The sequence below is a fragment of the Magnolia sinica genome, chromosome 6, assembly GCF_029962835.1.
Source record: "Magnolia sinica isolate HGM2019 chromosome 6, MsV1, whole genome shotgun sequence".
In the NCBI taxonomy this organism is placed as follows: domain Eukaryota; kingdom Viridiplantae; phylum Streptophyta; class Magnoliopsida; order Magnoliales; family Magnoliaceae; genus Magnolia; species Magnolia sinica.
The window spans coordinates 31,725,304-31,745,517 of NC_080578.1; the positions used below are offsets into that span (position 1 = coordinate 31,725,304).

The window sequence follows — 20,214 nt, forward strand, 5'->3', positions numbered from 1 at the left end:
TCCCACTGTGTGGGGCCAATCATAGACACCTGCAACACTTTTCGTTTAACAATCAAAGACACTTCCCCATGTCATCTCTCAACTTAGAAGTGTTGATTTAAGAATTCCTAAGACAATAATCAGTTTTTCTTTCCTTTGTTCTTTTTCACTATGAACATAACAAAGGCCAATGCATGGTCAGAAGATTACGAAAACAAACATATCCAACTAAGCACTACCAATTCAAATTTATCGTGGCCCGTACCAAAAAATTGAATTGTAAGATGAACTAGGGTACATATGATGGATACTTTAAGTATAGCATCTGGTGTAAAGTACTTATGTTTTACATACCTTAGCCAATGATACTTAAATACTTACATATGCTCAGCCTATCATGTCCAGTATAGTAGGATAGTACAGTAGGATACTAATACTAGTAATGGATACTCTAGGATATTAGTACGAAATGTTTAGTTAAACCCTATTGTATTTAATTTGTTATATCTGAAAATTTGTCAATTTTCTTAAGGATGCAGATTCTAGCTACGCTTCCATGGTAATAATGCAAAATTTATAGAAAACTAGATAACCATAGACATTTCCAAAAGCTTGCAATGAAATATAAGAATAGAATAATAACCTATCCATGTGTACAAGTTGATGGTTGCCAACAGAAAGAATTCTCTGCTAATGTTGTTGAAACTGGAAGGACAATGCAAGGTGTTGATGAGTTCATTACAACGCCAAAGCTCAAAGGAATTTGGCGTGATGGTGTTTTGTAGATATAACTTTATAAACAAGAGATAGCTTACCAGTACATGCATATGAGGTTCCCCCATCCATATAGAAAAGATGCCTAAGATGAACCAGTGAACCTGTATTTTCAAATTTCGGTTAAATGACAAACCTTCTTAATGTAAAACGGAGATACCTCACTAAATAGATTCTTTAATTGGACTTCACTTCGTGCAAAGTTAAAAGAAATTAAAAAGTTCATTATAGAACTAGGAAGATGTTGTCATGGGATTGGTTGGTAGAGATCCATGTATAAATGAAGTCCATTGGATCTTTATTCTAGCAAGTAATCATTCTGACCAGTTTGAAGTGCCAAGTTGAAATAGTAAGGAGAGTCTGCTTCATGGTATAAAGGCTCCTTCAAAACATAATGATCTGGAGTATTTCAATATTGGAGTTTTTTTTTTCAATAAATAAAAGATATCACAAAGGGAATCACTCTAAACATGAGAGAGAGAGAGAGAGACCAAATGTCGATGATATCATGGCAAAATACTGCAGGATATTTGTGAAATATTGTAAATATCATGATGTATCAGAATGATACATGGGAACTTTCGAAGTGTTGTTCATATGATGAGTTTAACTAAAATGAGTTGAGATGGATGGGTGGCAAGACAAGGATAGAAATATAAATGAATACATTAAGGGGAATTTAGCAGTAGCACCAATAGTACTACTAGGAATCTACACATGGGATTTCTAAGAAGCTAGAGCACAACATTAATTCATTCAAGATAGGGTTCGGCTTCAAAGCGGGAATGCACCTCCAAACATCCAAGCAACTAAAAATGAAAATGGGTGTTGACCTTGAGTTGCAAATCCAAACATTTTGTTCAAAGAAAATCCCTTATTCATTTCCTCGATGGGTTTGCCATCTTCATAAAAGAGTGAAACCTGCTTGCCATGGAAAACAGATAAAAGAAGTTTAAGGGGGAAATGGGAACATACTCTCAAAATATTAGTTTAAAGGTGATATGGGAACTTACCTTAACAAATTTAAACAGAAAATGATTCCCTCATTGAAGAAGCATTTGAAATTATGACAACTCTAACACATTGCATTATTAAATGGTATTATTTGTGTATTGTCATCCAAAGAGGGCCTTAGTTTGTATCCAATCCTAAATGACGATAACTCGGTAAATCTCCACTTACCAGTGTCAATGTTCGGTCCATGTCAATACTATCAAGATGGATAGATTCATGAAAAGTACAGTCATCTAGTATAACAGCCCCTGCTCCAGCTGAACTATGATAATCTATAGCCAAAACAAAAACTCCATAAGATAACCAAGTATAAATGAAACATTAATTTAATTATCTATGCATGCATCATAACTTACATCAGTAAATAAAAAAAGAGAGACTAGACGACTCATTTTTGAGATGTAAGATATGAATATCAAGATGACAAAACGACCAAAGGAATTAGACCAGTAACAGCTAGTGTATCCACCTAAAGCACTTTGGATTTTTGGAAAATTAGGCTTGTGGATTTTAAATTTTATTTTGGTACGATTTCAACATATTTCTATTGCTCAAATAAGAAACAACAATGCTAGAAAGACAACGAAGCATTAACTGCAGGCTTCTATTGATATCAATCAGTTGTAACTCACAGCTTCACAAAACATGGAGCCAGACAGTGTTGTAACTCACAACTTCACAAAATAGCTGATTCATTCTGCTCTCTGCTACCAAGATCTTATCCACCTGATGGTATTTGAGCATCCTTCGGGTGATGAAACTTGCAATTCACACCAAATTTACACTAGCTAGTCTTTGTGTAATATTGTAATATGTTTGAAAGCTACAGGATGGGGTGGGTAACAAGTGAAGAATAACTTATAAATATAAGAACACAAAAAAGCAGGGATAAATATAATCTCAAAAGACTTTGTAAAATGTTACAGTTTTAACAATTTTGCAACTACTTCTGATATAGCAGTTGCCCATGTTTTCTCCTTCAGTTTCCTACTAGAAAGGGAGCCATCCCTGCCATTTATGGTGGGAGTGTGAAAATCTCCTCCAAACTATATATATATATATATAACTACATAGGTATTTGTCAACCTTAAGGCTCTGTTTGGAAGCACTATTGAATTGAATTGCGATAACAAGTTCCAATGCTGGATTGTAAGTCTTGATAAGGTAGTTCATGTACATGCCACATGTGTGTGCAATCATGGAAAATAGAGGTTTGAGATCCAGTCCATCCATCAGATGGGCATCACTAGATGGCATGGCCCAAGAATCAGGTCTGGTCTAATAGCTAAGAAAAGAATTGGTTAAGACCCACTTGACGGATAGCTTGGATATTGCACTTGTTTGCCACACTGGAATATGTGGTGGCATGTAGATGGTATGCTTAGAAATCTCAGAAACTAAAACAAATTATCTGTTTTTTTAGGATTCTTTTCCACAATTTCCTCATCCACATTTTCCTCCAATGTTGCATTTTCCTTTCCAAATCTACTTCTTGGATTTATGCAGTAATTGAACTAGTTATTGCAATTCAATTGGATAGTGCATCAACCAGCTGAATTTTGTCAAAAGATGCTCCAATGAAAACCTAAGACCAGGACATGAAACAGAGTTCCGGATCTGCACTCATTTCTTATAGTTATACAGAGATTGTAACTGCTGGGAAATGATCAAATCTACAAACATTTGGTCCGCCTGAAGTGTCATTAGTACACCAACCTGCAAATAAGAGTAATCTTGCTATTTACATGATTTTAAGACAGCCAGAGTAAAACCATTTACCTTTGAAGGAACTTACAGCAGAATGTACTTTGTTTCAACCCCATGTGATCAGGGGTATCTCTTAAGTCAGCAGAGTTTTACTAAGCCTATTCACACATCTACCTACAACAATACATGCCAGGTTGGCAAATTCTGAGCTGTGCATCAGTGGGCTACTGTCACGCCCCAAACCCGGAAATCGGATTCACAGGAATTCCAATCACCGAATCTAGTGCCGACAGCCTCTGTAGTACCCCATTCTCAGCTCCTAGCGTCCATACGCCAGATTCCGATCCTGGGATCCTACAAAGAGGATTTTTTTTTTTGTACGTTTAACTCGTAATAAGCATAACCACAAGATCACCCAATTCACAAAGGCAACATCAACAACACATATCCACTAATATAATCATTTGAGTACAATACTGAAAGGAAAATACATAAATCGAAAATCAAGCTCCAGAAGACCGTTGCACCCTCCAAGCTCAACAATGCTGCAACCTAACATCTCTTGCACGCATCTATCGTGCATGAGCTTATAGAAAGCTTAGAGGGTGGTGTAAGTGTGTGCACAAGATAAGTGCCAAGTATTCAATACAATGCCATCATCATACAGTACCGGAAATACTGGTAATCCATAAATCGTACAATATCGGACAAGATCATGAATTATCAGAGTAAGCAGAAATACTGACAAGAGCAGGAATTATCAGAGTAAATAGAAATACTGAGAAGATCATAAATCATATGATAACAAAGTAAGCAAAAATACGGACAAGTCCATGAGTCAATCATTATCAGAATACGTAATATAGGACAGCTATGCAAATGAGGAGTCATAAAGAGCCAAATATCAGATGTCGAGGATGCGATGCAATATGTAATTCTTGATGAGTTCACGAATAGCGTTAGTCGTACCTAAACCACATAAATGCAGAAACATGGTAATCCAAAATTTCATATGCCACGGATATAATGCAATATGCAGTGCGAATGGAATGACCATACTGGAGTGTGAAGTCGGGATGATAGTACGTAGTATCGCAGGCTACGGGGTCTATCACAAAGGACTTTTATCCAAACCAATCCCATACCTAAATTTAGATAGTCAGACCCAATGTGGTAAACTCCTGATCTCAGGTTAGTCGCGCGCCCCAACAGAAATCCTAGCCATTGCGAAGGTACACGTATCAAATAGTTGCGCACCACCAACCCGTGTGGATAGTGAATGAATAAATGCATGAATGAGTATGCAACTCCTGCTCACTAAATCCACATATCAGTACAGTTCATCTCTGGGATCATCACCGGGGTTTAGTACACTCCAAATGGCACTGCCGCTCTCCCAGCCGCACAGTCTAAGTGAGCATAAGAAACCTCACTATCCACCTGGCCAATAGTCTGCCAATACCTATCCGGCACGTCGATAGCGGACCCATCCATGAGCTGGTCAAACTCAGCCTAGTATTGCCCCCTACCCTCGGGCGAGTAAGGCCACACCCCCTCCCAACCGACCACGACACATGGGAGACGAGGCCTCCTGGTATTCGGCACTCGGGTGCTCATGTATCCACTCGGTCTCGACGTTGGGGCGTCTCCTGGCCACGGAGGTTTAGGGATCTTCACCCAGGGACATCTATGACGCCCGTATGCTAGAACCAAACATTTTCGGTGTCCCATTTGGTCATCCACGATACGCCTGTGGAGGCTACGGCCCTGGTGTCGCTAGGGCATACAGTAATCATAATGCGAGATGCATGAGTCATACAATCCAGTCATGCATCAATCCTGTGCATACCATGTGCTCATGTGAAATAACCTCCGCCTATCAGGGAGTCTCATAACAATCTGCCCAATGGCATATGCAATGGTCAACCACATCTCATAACAAACATGTAGATGATGCGTATGGGAATGTATGATGATGTTATGCTGTCACATACTCATAATCGGTATCAATAACCGGCATCGACAATCGACCTCGACAATGTGGACATTTAACCAACATTGCCCCCGAGGAATGACCCTCATAGATCCTAACATATAGTGGACCCATGACCTCACACAAGGGCCCAAATATACAACAACATGGGCCTCAAACACAGGTCCAATGCACATCACAATGGGCCTCAAATACGAGCCGCATATACATTACATGGGGCCTCAAACATGGGTCAAATGCACATCACAATGGGCCTCAAATACGGGCCGCATATACATCACAATGGGCTTTGTCAATCAGAATCAGCCTCGACAATCGAAATTTGTATCGATAATTGGAATCGGCAATCAATCATGATAATCGGCCTCGATCGCTAATCGGCAATCGACCAGGACAATCGGAATCGACAATCGGCCAGGATAATCGAAATCGGCAATCGGCCATGACAATCGGAATCGATCAATAATCGAGCTCGATACTCGAAATCGGCAATCGGTCATGATAATCGGCCTTGATCGCTAATCGACAATCGGCCACGACAATCGGAATCGACAATCAATCATGATAATCAGCCTCGATACTCGGAATCGGCAATCGGTCATGATAATCGGCCTTGATCGATAATCGATCAATCGACCACGACAATCAGAATAGATAATCGGCCATGACAATCAGAATCAGAATCGATAATCGGCCTTGATGAGAATGGGTCGAACAACGCCTAAGGGAAGGTCACAACGTGGACATTAAACCATCATTATCCATCAATGTGGCCATTTAACCAACATTGCTCCCAAGGAGTGGTCCACATCGAGAATTCATACACACCGTATCGGCCACACATACATCACGTTGGGACCCATTCATAGGCCTCTCATATATTGCGTTGGGCCTCATACAAGGGCATCAAACGAATCATAATAGGCCACGCCCATGGGCCTTGTATACATCACAATGGGCCTCGCCCATGGGCCTCGAATACATCACAATGGGCCTCGCCCATGGGCCTCATCACTGGGCCTCATATGTCAAGTGGGCCACATCACTTGGACCGCATTAATGGGCCTCATACACATCAAGTGAGTTGCATCAATGGGCCGCACTAATATATCAAGGTGGGCCATAAAAAAAACATCGTATTGGGCCTCGACGAAGGCCACAGATACATTACAAGTGGGCCCTGCTCATGGGCCCTCAAACACACCACATGGGCCATATAAGTATCAAGTGGGCCGCATTATTTGGGCCTCATGGATGGGCACAAATACATCGAGGTGGGCCTCATGGATGGGCCATAAATACATCAAGGCGGGCCTTATGGATGGGCCATAAATACATCAAGGCGGGCCTCATGGATGGCCACAAATACATCTCATTGATAGGGCCGTGAAGGTGCATGTAATACACTCACATGTACGGCTAAGTTCCTGTGCAGGCATGCATTCAAATAGTGTTACCAGGGAGCGCTTACTCGACCTCAAGCCTCGCACGTGCCTTCCTACCATAGTTTAGGTCATGCGCAGATCATGTGTCCATTCCATATACGTCACATATGCATTCAACATAACCCATCACTCATGCATGTATTACTTGCATCCATGCATGTATAACACATAACCCATCACTCATGCATCTATTACTTGCATCCATGGATGTATAACACATAACCCATCACCATGCATCTATTACTTGCATCCATGGATGTATAACACATAACCCATCACTCATGCATCTATTACTTGCATCCATGGATGTATAACACATAATGTGGTGTCATGCCCCTTATCATACACTCATCACACATGTATTAACTAGTCATGCATCTCACGTGTGCATACACACATGTCATGCATTCAAGTCATTCAACGTGCCACGCATGTATGCAATCTGTCACCCACAAAAGGCATGGGCCCACATCACTACTAAATGGTGCTCTATGGACCCACGATGTTGCATGTACCTCATCCAAGTGGACGGTATAGATACGGTACATACATTATGGCTGGTCCACGTGTTCAAATGGATGGCTGGTATAAATCACATACCTCTGATCAGACCCACATGACTGGCTGATGTTAAACAACACCACTAGCTGCGTGGGACCCACCGTCCCTGGTGTGGACGGTATGGATGAAGTCAAGGTGGGTCCCACCACCTGCCGAAACAGATGAACGGCTTAGATCACAGCTCAAGGTGGGTATCCACCATCCAGCCCTGCTGGACGGTGCAGATAAAACCCATGCATCAGGTGGATTTCCAGCAGATGGACGGTGAATGAAACACTTACGTCAAAGGGGCCCCACCATCCAGATGAATGGATGGTGGATAATACACATATGCTAAATGGGCCCCACCGTCCAAATGAATGGATGGTGGACAGTACATCCATGCCAGTGGGTCCCACCGTCATTGATGGACGGTTTAGGTGGAACCATCCACACGTGGCCCTGCAGAATTTGCTGACGTCAAACCTCAGCGTGGTGGGCTCCACGTTCTGACTGAAATGTAGCAGCAGCTACTGCGTTAAGCACTCCAGCCAATTCACATCCACCGTCCATGGGTTGGACGGTGTGGATGAAACACATCCGGTCAAGGTGGCCCCATACGCTATCATGGTGGGGTCCACATACTGATGATGGACAGACATGATAAAATACATACATCATGATGGGGTCCACGCAGTGGACGGTGTAGATAGAACCCATACAGTATGGTAGGCTTCTACATCCATGAAAATGAAATGGACATTGGATGAACACATTCACACGTGGGTCCTACAGCTGCTGGCCTAATCAATGGATGGTTTAGATATAACACACGCCCTGTGATGGGGCCACAAAACTTGCTGACGTTGATGGAGTGGGGTCCACACGTCCCTTTTCCTGAAAATGGACCGACGGTGTGGATCTTCACATCATCAAGGTGGGTCCACACATGTGGCCCACTAGATAATATATTATATTATATTATATATATATATATAGAAACAAGAAGCCAGACAATGTCCTGGCCTCAACGTCCAGGCCTGCTGGACAGCAGTCTGTTCGGTGAGCCTGGCCAGTCTTTGGGCCAACGGCTGGGGTGACTCCACTCCATAGACGGTGGAGATAAAACCCATAAATCACGGTGGGGTCCACATGGGTGGCCCACACAGTTTGGGTCCACTGACATTTGTATTTTCCTTTCATCCATGGCTGGCCTGAAGATGGGCAGGAAGGTGGACCCAAATGTGGATAGCGGGTTGGCCCGCTTAAATGGACGGCATGGATCATCATACCACATCAATGGTGGGCCATCAAACTAAGGAAAGAGAGAGAGAGGGAAAGAGAGAGAGCTCGGTAAGAAGGGGAGGGAACCCGCCACTATGGGCCCTCCCTAAATACAAAGCATACATCAAGATGGGTCCCACCATATGTGGGCCCTCAAATAAAAATTGACGGTTAGATCACCCACCTTTGATCTTCCATTCCTTCTTTCGCCAATGCATGTTAGAGCTCCAAAGGTACAATTTCAACTGTTGGGATCAATTTTGGAGGGTGGGATTGGGTGGTAGGAAGGTGGGCCACACTAGCTCTTCTCATGGTGAGCCATGGACGTTGGGTGCTTCTCTTGGGGTTGGAGAGATAGAAATGAGATAGAGAAAAATCATGAATGAAAAGGGATGGACAGATGGTTGTTGTAAGGGAGGGGATGGAAAGGCATGGTTTGGTTTAAATTTTTGTAAAGGAGAGATGGGTAAGGGAAAGAGAAAGTTGACTTATGGAAAAAGAGTGATGGGTGCTTGTACTTAGAGTATGGGTTGTACTTGACTTGGGTGGTTGATTGATTGATGGGACACATTGTAGAGATTCCCTTGAAATTGCAACGTGCGGCGTTTCTCTCGAAATGAATGTGGGCCCACATCTTCTAGCCTGGGTATCGGTTTGGTGCGCGAGTCGTGGCGTTAGAACCGCGGCGACGACGCGATCGCTAGGGTACAAGTTTCGAGTTGAGTCGACTCCGATATGCAAAACTCGGCTTAGGATCACGCGCAAACATCGGATACAGGTCGAGGGTCGCCGGAATTCAACCGGAAGGACCGCGGAAGCCTACGGAACGGTATGAGCTAGGATACGAGTCTCACAGCTACACTTTGCAGATGATGTGGCTCTAAAACTAAAGCTGGTCAGCTCATGTAGGTGGGTCACACATGAACAAGCTAATGGATGGTTCAAAAATTGCCTATGGCATCAACATAGAAGTGTGCCCTGACCAGCCTGATTTTAGGGCCATGTCATCCACAATGGGGCCTAGCTGATACATTATCTGATATCTACACATGTTATAGTGTATAAAGGTGTGTGTGGACTTTACCAGACTTCTATGAGTTAACCATATGCTGATAAATGAATCATGAACTATGTTTTTACAATGCAGATTGTAGTTCGTGGAGTTGTTTTTTCTACTAATACATGTTAATTAACTGGATTGCAGGTGTGCGTCCGTGTTTTGAATGGCCACTGGACTGAAGCATGCAGAACGTGCTTGAATAACAGTCAACAAAATTCCTGGTAACGATAATGACGAGTAGATTCCAAATTATGATGCTCAGATTTGGATACTAACATGGATGTGGAGAACTAGAATTTAACTCTACATTTTCTATAATAAAGCATGGATATAGATATTCGGCCCAACTAATGAAATACTATGGTACCGCGACAAATTACTAGTTATTTGGGAAATAGTAAATAGAAGCTAATATATCAGTATCAGGGTCGACTAACTTACCAGGGTAGGGTAAGGATATGGACATCATTTGGCACAGGTATGGGTGGTGGCAAAAGTTTTATGAATGGCCACCTACCAGACATAAACTTTCCTCTTTTACCTGGGAATCTGGAACCATCCCTGCCAGAGGTTCTCATCTTTCTAATATTATATTATTAAAACATTTACAGCATTTTGTAATATTAATCTTAACTAATTTGTAATATAAAATATTTGGCTAGAATTGAACCATATATGAAATGAAACCTTACCCATACCCTGTGAGGCTGAACGAACCAACACTCTACACCTATGCCGCACTCCCTCACAATTAAGAACTTCAGGAAGACAGTCTTGAGCTTGCTGGAAACTCTTTACCTGTGACATTATAAAAGATCTTTGTGAGTGCAATAAACATCCTTTCTTAAAGCAAAAAAACATGCAAAACATAAAAGAATATGTAGAGTTCATCGAGAACGTATTATGGGATTTATTGACCCTTCCCTAGCCATTGGATTTGTTGTCATAGACTCCAATCCAGCCCCAATCCCTGTATTGAGAAGATTTAGAAAAAAAATAACAATAATAATAAAGATATGTTGGCTCTCATCTGAGCAAGTGAATGTAGGATGGCTGCATTTTATGCTGGTTTCCCTGGTATGCTTCCTCTTACATGGTCTATTTGGGAACAATCGGTTTCTTTTTTTAACTCTATCATTTGTATTTACTATCTATCTGTGTCAAACAGAAAATGTGCCTATAAGAACTATAAACTGGCAATACTCATCTGGACTCTAGGCAGTTGCTGATGTTGCTATGCCATTAAAGCTGGATTTTATGACATAGGTATGTATGCATCCTATTGAGAGGCAGCCTATCTAGCGACTCAGCAATCTCCATTTGCTTCATCACCGTTGTCTGCAATACCAGAGATTCTGACAATCTCCCTATGAAATTATTCAACAGTATATCTTTGTACAACATGATGTGTGCATCTGAAACTTACTTTCTTCATCTTCTCAAGGTCAAACTCGATGGATTTGATAGCCTTAAAAATATGCATTATCTGCACATTCAATCTATGTATGGTAGCCTTAGAAATCTATTATAGGCTTAAAGGATAGTTCAGATCATTCGATTGATCTGTCTAACTGAAATAATGCAATTAGGAACAAAAAAACACATCCGATTTTCCTTACCCAAGTATGATGGAACCACCAACCGCACACAAGGTCAGGATGCTCGCAAATGTGAAACCGACCTCTTCATTCAAAGAAAAAGCTGAAGATGCCAAAACACATAGTTGAAGAAATCATGAGAGTTTTTTAGACCTTGCGAAAAACACATCCAAATTATGAGATATCCTAAATCAAAATCTAAACTTACAAAATATTAATGAACAAAAATATTTACACATATCTGTTTTTGGTGTAATTTTTGTAAACATGCAGAACCAACAACAGTCGTGGAAAAACGATGAAGAAACTTCTCGTCGGGGCTAATCGTATTCTCTGCAAAAACTGCCACGGATGATGATAATTCCCTACAGTTCTCTCTCTCTCTCTCTCTCTCTCTCTCTCTCTCTCTCTCTCCCCCTCCCCTCCCCCCCCTCCAAGTGCAAATAACACTAAAAGTAAAAATTATTACAAATCTTTCAATTCCTCAAAGGGAGGTTAACATGCCAACCAAATATATCAAAGCATAAATGTGGGTGTTAAATCCATTCCATTCCATTCCATATATGTGGGTGTAATTTGATGTGAGTGTTAAATGCATTCCATATCATTCCATATATGTGTGTAATCTGATGTGAGAGATAAATCCATTCCATTCCATAATATTCAGGTAAGTGTCTATGTTACCATATAGTTTGAAAATAAAAGTAAATTGTCTCAGTTTTTGTAATGTCTAATCATGAACATCATGGATAAATGGTTAGAAATAGCTTGGGCCAAATAACAAATCCTCCTATGCCGACCTCTCCAAGTTTATTATGATAATCATCTTCCTTTCACAACTCTGCGTGCGAAGCTTTAATCTTGATCAAGACAACACTAAAATTTCCTTTGCACAGATATGCTCCATGGACATGGGTAGTTGGATCAACTTCATGCACCTCACCACAAGCAACTACCCATTTCTTCCAATTGCAAAGATCACATCTCTTGCCAATATGTATCAAATCAGGCTACATGTACAAGTATAACATGTCATTAGTATTTTTAAATGGAGGTGCATATAATCATAAACATAAATTTGTAATAGAGAAACACATACATACCAACAAAGCACGACTAGATTTAAATGGAGGTATTGTTGGTGGATCCACAACCCCCTGTTCCCCTTGCTTTTCTACAATAAAATTAACCTTCATATGGAGGTCTACTAGGCTTTTCTTCATTTCACCTACTTCCTCCTCCAAATTATCTTGATCCTGCGTCACCATATTGAGCTTATCTACAATAGGGATTGTCTTCCTCAATGCAATCTTGCCTACATTTCCACCTATACCCCGCATGCGCCCTCTACATTTTCACCAATCTCAAATTCCCTTCAACATCGAAAGAAACACCTTGATACGTCACCTTCACCTAATCACACTTTAGTAGGACTAGCTTGTACCCTTCTCGGTACTCCAGTTGGATGATTTTGCGGAGGACCCCATAATAAGGTACAGATTCATCTACTGTATTCTTATCCTTAGCACTAGATCGGAAGGTGGTCATACTCTCTGTGCTAACCCCACTATTTTGGTTCATTTTATTGTCTTCATAATCCTTGGTGATGAAGAGAAAACCGTTGATACAATACTTATTGTACTGCATTGCAAAAGCCTTTGGTCCCCTAACTATATCTCTAAAGACTTCATTACTTGATTCATCCAAGTCTAGCTATTTCTTCAACCAAGGTATGAACTCTTCATCACTCGCCACCTTAGTCCTCTTCCCTGCAACTACGGTGCGTTGCTTCAAGAAATTAGCATATTTCCTGCAAGTTAAGATGGTTGTAACAAAATTGACAATTTTTTTTTCTCATAAATGTTATTACAATTATGTTGAATCATATTTGAAATAAATGAAGAAGACATATACATACAAGCTAAGTCTAGTGCATACCCTTGCCATGTATCATAGTTGGGTTGACTCTTCAATACCCAGGTGCGAGCCTGTTCGTATTCAATACCTTCTAAAATGACACTTTGACCAGGGCCAACTGGACCAACCTCATCAACATGGAAGTCATCAACAATATCTTGCAACTTCAGCGGGAGTGAAATTGATCCGTCAAACCATTTTTCTAGTTTCTCCAAGCGGCTTGTATTATTTTTGCCTCTATATTGGTTGCAGTATATAAGTGTCTCCTCTTGAATGTATCGTTCTGCTATATAACCTTTAGGTCGTGTCTTATTGTGGATGTACGCCTTAAACGTCTTCATGAACCTAAAAGAGTTAACGACACATTAACAAATGTAATTGTAGATGTTGGGTGGGTTTATTCACATTAAAATCATATCATACCTTTCGAATGGATACATCCATCGATAGTAGACAGGACCACATACATGAGCCTCGTAAGCCAAGCGGATAGGCAATGCATCATCACAACAAAAATTGTAGGAGGGCATGTAATCTCAAGTTCACATAATGTCCTTGCCATACCCTTCTCGAGAGCCATTAACATTTCAATATCTATGGTTCGCGAGCATAGGGCATTGAAAAAGGTACAAAAGCTTCTAATTATAGTGCGCCTATGTTTACTATCCCTGAATGCATGTTGGATCAAAATTGGAAGCAGATGTTGCATCAACACGTGGTAATCATGAGACTTCATGCCCTTTAAATCCACACTATCTTCATTTACAATGTTATTCCAATTCCCACTAAAACCGACCGGAACACGAAGCTCATGTAAGGTCTGGATGAAAAAAAATTTCTCTTCTTTTCGAAGTAAGAAAGGACCTCATTTTTGGATCACCTTGTCATTAGTGTTTTCTAGCCATAAACACTTCTTTATTCCTAGCCACTTCAAGTTTCTGCGTGGGTTGTCGTCATCCTTAGTTTTTCCAGCTGTGTTCAACATCAGTGCAATAAGAATTTTACATACATTCTTCTCAATGTGCATAACATCAAGGTTATGGCGTATGGGAATATCCTTCTAGTACTCCAGATCATATAATATGGACCGCTTCAAGAAACATATTGATTCAGCATCATCAGCTTGTTTCCGTCCTCCTTTTGTACCCATTTGTTTTCTCTTTCCGATCTTCCCCCACTGCACATTTAGTTTCATAGTGATGCTTTCGACCTCAATCCCAGTCAGACGAATCGGTTGTGGTCGGGGCTCCACCTTCTTATTGAAGGTGCCCACACTTGTGTCCTTTCTGGCCTCATCGTTTAGTGGCAACCACCTTCTATGACCCATATAAACATGTTTCTTTCCATGGTGTAGTCACAAGGAATCTGTGTGAGGACCACATGGAGGACAACCATACTTACCCTTGGTCCTACAACCAGAAACATTACCATATGTGGAAAAGTCGTGAATTGTCCACAGCAAGATGGCACGCATGTTGAACCTGTTTCCATGGTATGCATCGACTGTCATCATCCCCTTCCGCCATAAGTCTTGTAACTCAGCAATCAACGGCTCCAAATACATATCAATATCCTTCCCGGGTTGTCATGGTCCCTCAATGAGCAAAGTGAGCATAGTAAATTGCGGTTTCATACATAAGTGTGGTGGAAGGTTATACGTCACACACATAACAGGCCAAGAACTATACGACGTGCTGAAAGTGCCATAGGGGTTAAACCCATCTGTGGATAGACCTAATCGAACATTACGAGTTTTTGCTGAAAAATCTTTATACTTGTTGTCAACAAACTTCCATGTGCCAGAGTCCACCGAATGCCCCATCTTTCCACTCTGCATTTTTCCGGTTGAGTGCCAGGTCATCTCCTTTGCCACCCATGACACATTGTACATTCTTTGTAGCCTTCGTGTTAATGAAAAATACCTTAACACCTTCACAGGTACTTCACGTCGTCTCGACTTTAAATTAACTTTTGTCTTATACCTAGAAACACCACAGTTTGGACAACTCGCCTTCGTCTCATGCTCTCTTCAATATAACATGCAGTCATTTGGACATGCATGGATCTTCTAGTAATCAAGACCCAACTTTGTAATAAATTTTTTTGCTTGGTAGGTATTAATTGGAGTTTTATTACTGGATGGCAAGACACTCTGGAGTAGTTGAAGAAGAGACGTAAAGCTTTGTTCACTCCATCCATGGTTCACCTTTAATTTATTGCACTATGAAGGTCAGGACGGTGAATTTGTGACAATTAGGATATAGCTCAGTCAACGCATTTCGTAGATTTGCTTCAAACTCATTGGTTGAAACATCTCCAGCAACGTCTTCAGCTTCGGGGGCTACATTGGGTTCATCTTGAATAACTTTGTCCAGGTTATTACCACCGAGGTCTTCAACAACCGCATTAACAATATTGTTTAAGTCTGCAACACTAGGGTACTGGTGAGAAGTTGATGCACATTCAATATACTTGGGCGATGCATTCTCACCATGCATGTTCCACACCCTATATGTTAGATTAAAACCATATTTAATCAGATCTATCACCACATCATTGATTGGGCAGGGTAAACGTAGACATCTACATCTGGTACATGGACAATGAATGGATTCTCTGCCAAGAAGATGTTCTTTTACGAACTTCACAAAGCTCATCATACCATCTACAAATTGTGGGTCTGGGTAATGTAGAGTTATCCACTCCCTAGAGTCCATTGGATACGACCTATAGGTAGGCACACAATTATACCTAATTCATCATCCAACTAACTATTGACAACATTTATAAAAGTAAAAGATTTCCAACTAATTTTATATAACAACTTACAACTTAACCTATTGGGAACCGTCATGCACCGTAATATCTTACGACAGAGCGGGTTCTGAGGAGTTACAAGTTGGATTTCTACAAATTATACCTGATTCAATAGGTTTTTAAAATGCAGCAGGAGAAGTAGACTTCTAACAAATAGGATTATATTCCTGAAACATCTAGAAGCGTCATCTTTCAATTCAAGCTATATCAAAACATCACAGATATATGGTTCATTTGAATTAAAGAGGTATTTGGCATTCTATTGAAGCGTTTGATGCACCACATAATCCATTGCATTGTCAGAATCCATATTATATATTTGAATCAAGTTTACTGCTTTGCTAAAAAGAGAAGAAAATTAGGGATGATTTCTTTATTAGAGCTAAAGGAATAACAATCATGAAATAAATACCAGTCATAAGGGCCTTGAGTAAAATAATACATATTTATGTTATTTTCTTATGCTAGTCAAGAAGTTTGTATTCTCCTTATCTTTTTGTGCATAAATAAATTTTTGTTCATACTTGTCTCTATCTAGATGTGTTAATTGTCTATATCTATATGTGCTAATTGTCTCTATCTAGAGGCTTTAATTGTCTCTATCCCATTCGGTAACATACCATGTACTGTTCCCATACAGTTTACATGCAAGCTGAAATTTCGACATCACCTCCTCATATTCTCCAGATATATGTAAAATTCAATACTAACTAGTTGCCACATGTAATCCATTACACATGGATAGAGGAAACCAATTAGTAAAGAACCACATATCCGGAGAAAATATTGGAAGACACTACCAAATTTTAAACTACATGTAAACTGAAAATGATGACAACCTAAGTACATGGTATAGTACCGAACTGTCCAAAATGGGACAATTTAGGAATCCATAAAGAACAAGCATTTTCAGTCGAATGAATGTACTTGTTCAATATAAATTTCTAAACAGGGGGTAGGGGTACATTGCTAATCCACTAGGTAGCATAAATACTAATTAACAACATCAATTAACAAAGGATCATAAGTATAAACATTTAAAGAACAAATGGTTGACACTTGACAACATTTATTTAACATTTAAAGAACAAATGGTGGAATTTCTTTTCAAAGGCTACAAGAGAATTTTAGACTGAGAGTTGAGACATTAGACTGAGAATTTCTCCAGGTTGGACCTTGTGCTACATGTGATGGTGTATTTAGGCTAGCAAACATAAAGTTTATAATGTGAAAGATAGATAGCAAGAATGAGAAATGAAATATACTTCCACACTTGGTGACTCACTTTTCATACAATGCTCTCTCCTTAAATTCATAAGAGGTTTATTCCTTCCACGTGTAGAGACATACATATAAACATACAAGCGCATGAATATGAAACGTGTGTATGAGATATGATAGTTCCATCAGGTTGTAAATAACGCTGAGAAATTTAGCCTAAAAAATCAGACAATTACACTCTTTAGATGGGCACTGGCCACAGTAAACAAAATTGACAACTACATTTTTTTACCCATTCATTTGTTTGATATGCTATGGCCCACGTGAGGTGTGAAATGGCCTGATTTTTACTCCAAAAGAACTAAACCACGTATATCACCTGATGGAAATCTCAGATTTCACATTTGTCACATTATGAAACACGTGCCCATGTGGATGTGCGCATTTCCCAAAAACATGCGACATCAATTTGAAAAGTGTAGTTAGTCTCTCGGTTTATTTCAGTGATCCAAACCATTGATATTGTTAGCCTCATTAGCAGCTGCCTTTCTAGTGTGCACCAAAATCTCCCAAGGAAAAAATCCTGATCATTCAATAGGTAGCCGAAAAAAAAAAAAAAATCACAGCTAGAAGTCGTGTGGATGCTTGTAAATTGGGCTAGTGGTATATTAATTGCAAGTAAATGATTTACAGGGAGTGTTTAAATGCTCAAAAATGTCAGTCAATGAATTACAGGCTATAAAGCGTTTACAAATTTTAGCTATAAATGAAAACCTGCTGAAAAGCACTGATTTCATTTACCCGCAACTGAATTCATCCTAACAGCTAGAATTTTGAAATTTGGCTATAAATAGATTATATTTTATATAATTTACAGGTTATCCAAACACAATTAACTATTTACCTGTAAACAGATTACAGCTTAAAGCCAAACAGGACATGCAGTAAACAATTTAACTGTAATTCAATTACCTGCAATTCATTTACCACTTACAAAATTTGCAGGCATCCAAAGGACCCCTAAGGAGAAAAACATAGATAAATAGCAAGATATGGGAAATGAAATATACTTCCACCCTTGGTGACCCACCCTGATAAGTGGATCAATGTGAAAGCCCACCTTTTGGATGGCTCATATGGCGTACACACATGTGAATAAAGCCAATACAATTTTTATTTTTATTTTTCTGTTGAGGTGTATGTGAAGAATGAACATTACTCGTTTTTCACCATACTTAATGTTCCAATCTACTACAGGTATTCTACAGACTATGGTATGTTCCATTTCTGCATAGTGGACAGTGAACATGATTGGAGAGAGGGTTCGGAACAGTACAGATTCATCAAGCATTGCCTTTTGTTAGCGGATAGGCAGAAACATCCATGGTTGATCTTTGCTGGTCATCATGTTCTTGGCTACAGTTCAGCGTATGGGTACAACCTGAGCGGTGAATTTGCAGAGCCTATGGGAAGAGAGAGCCTACAAAAAGCTTTGGCAGAAGTACAAGGTTGACTAACTTCATACATCCAAACACCCCTTGGTAGCTCCTTCCTCACATGACATAGGGTATTTATCAAACCACAAAAGTGTTGCCAAAATACAATATTTCATGAACTGAATAACATCCACACGTCAATAAAAGTGAAATGAATAAATCAAAACATTCTAAATAATAGATGCTAGCCAACCAGCTGCATGACTCTTAGAGATATTTTATCGTGTACATTAGTAGAATGGTTATAAGATATTGTCAGTTTCTATTCGCATAATAATTTGTGAATTATCATCATCATGTAAGTCTCATCCTAACTAACTGGGGTCAGTTACAGGAATCCTATTCTAGCATTCCACACCATCAAGGACCATTCTTTAACCTGTACATGTTCCATAAAAAATAAAAAAATAATAATAATAATAAAAAGCAGTTAGGATTTAACTTTTACCGTTGAGAACTTCCTACAACCCAACATAATGTTTATTTGCCTTCCAATCTATTAATAAAATCGCATAGACCAGGATGAAGAAAAAACATAAATATCTACTTGATTCAAAACTCCTACCGTCCTATTAAGTTTTCAATAGTAGGCTTTCAATTCCCATTGTTCCACATGATGTAGTCAGCATAAGCTTTTAACCTGTCCCCTTTTCCAGCTCATGCCTTAAAATAATAAGTCAAAATGAATAGTTACATGAATAAAACATATACATCGCGATGGGCCTTATAGAGCCACTTATAGGACCGTTCATCTCTAGCTTGGTAGAGACTGGTCCAACAAGAGACAAACAATCTTGTCCTACCCATCAGGACCTAGATAGAGACGGACGGTCCGTATTTTATCCACCGTCTATTTATTTTGACAGGTCATTTTAAGGCATGAACACAAAAACAAACTAGATTGAAGGATCTGTGAGGGATAATCTGGATAATCCAGTTGATTAGCATCCAATCTATCCATCCATCAGTGGTCAGAAATTTTGATGGTACTATAAATCACCGTGGGATTATGCCACATGTACGGTAGAAGAATCGCCACCATTTTTAAGATGATGTTGAAGAATGATACCAATACGACAGGTAAAAGAGAAAGAACAGTAAACTAAATTTGCCCTTTCGTCTTACGTTCTTTCAATTTTGTATCTGCATGACAAGGAAAGCTCAATACAGCTTCTTGGGCTACAGTGCAGTGATGATTCTCTTTCAAGAAAGCAATGACTCATACATTGCGCAGATGGCATACATATAACACGATTAGGACCGTCCAAATCATAGGCCTTATTGCAAATGAAGTACAGGCTGAAAATTGCATATAAGGGGCCATCTTCACCATCCCATTTTGATCGTTTGATTTGGACAGTATGCGTAC

General features: G+C 39.8%; 2 protein-coding genes across 3 annotated transcripts; both read right to left on the minus strand.

Moving 5' to 3' along the window:
- Window positions 1-689: 689 nt before the first annotated feature.
- LOC131249958 (uncharacterized) lies at window positions 690-11,542 on the minus strand. 2 transcript variants are annotated; one of them, XM_058250678.1, is made up of 4 exons: window positions 11,416-11,542; window positions 10,489-10,594; window positions 1,936-2,039; window positions 690-1,674 (listed from the first exon to the last, which is right to left on the minus strand). In XM_058250678.1, exons 2-4 carry the CDS (start codon window positions 10,490-10,492, stop codon window positions 1,528-1,530), a joined length of 255 nt encoding a protein of 84 aa, XP_058106661.1. In that variant the 5' UTR covers window positions 10,493-10,594; window positions 11,416-11,542; the 3' UTR covers window positions 690-1,527. The 2 variants fall into 2 exon arrangements, with proteins under 2 accessions (XP_058106661.1, XP_058106659.1); XM_058250676.1 differs by lacking the exon at window positions 11,416-11,542 and having other exon boundaries at window positions 10,489-10,741.
- A 529-nt stretch (window positions 11,543-12,071) lies between these two features.
- On the minus strand, window positions 12,072-12,715 carry LOC131249959 (uncharacterized). The gene is made up of 2 exons (XM_058250679.1): window positions 12,498-12,715; window positions 12,072-12,404 (listed from the first exon to the last, which is right to left on the minus strand). Exons 1-2 carry the CDS (start codon window positions 12,660-12,662, stop codon window positions 12,228-12,230), a joined length of 342 nt encoding a protein of 113 aa, XP_058106662.1. The 5' UTR covers window positions 12,663-12,715; the 3' UTR covers window positions 12,072-12,227.
- Window positions 12,716-20,214: the final 7,499 nt, after the last annotated feature.

Bases quoted from the DNA above. Each gene is read 5' to 3' on its own strand.
- LOC131249958 (XM_058250676.1), bottom strand. From the start codon at position 10,687: ATGAACTCTACATATTCTTTTATGTTTTGCATGTTTTTTTGCTTTAAG. The intron at 2,040-10,488 runs GTAAGGTTTCAT...TTTTGGCTATAG, and splicing joins TTCAGCCTCACAGGGTATGG to ATTATCATAGTTCAGCTGGA. The intron at 1,675-1,935 runs GTAAGTGGAGAT...CATGGCAAGCAG, and splicing joins TGGACCGAACATTGACACTG to GTTTCACTCTTTTATGAAGA.
- LOC131249959 (XM_058250679.1), bottom strand. From the start codon at position 12,662: ATGGTGACGCAGGATCAAGATAATTTGGAGGAGGAAGTAGGTGAAATG. The intron at 12,405-12,497 runs GTATGTATGTGT...TTGTACATGTAG, and splicing joins AATCTAGTCGTGCTTTGTTG to CCTGATTTGATACATATTGG.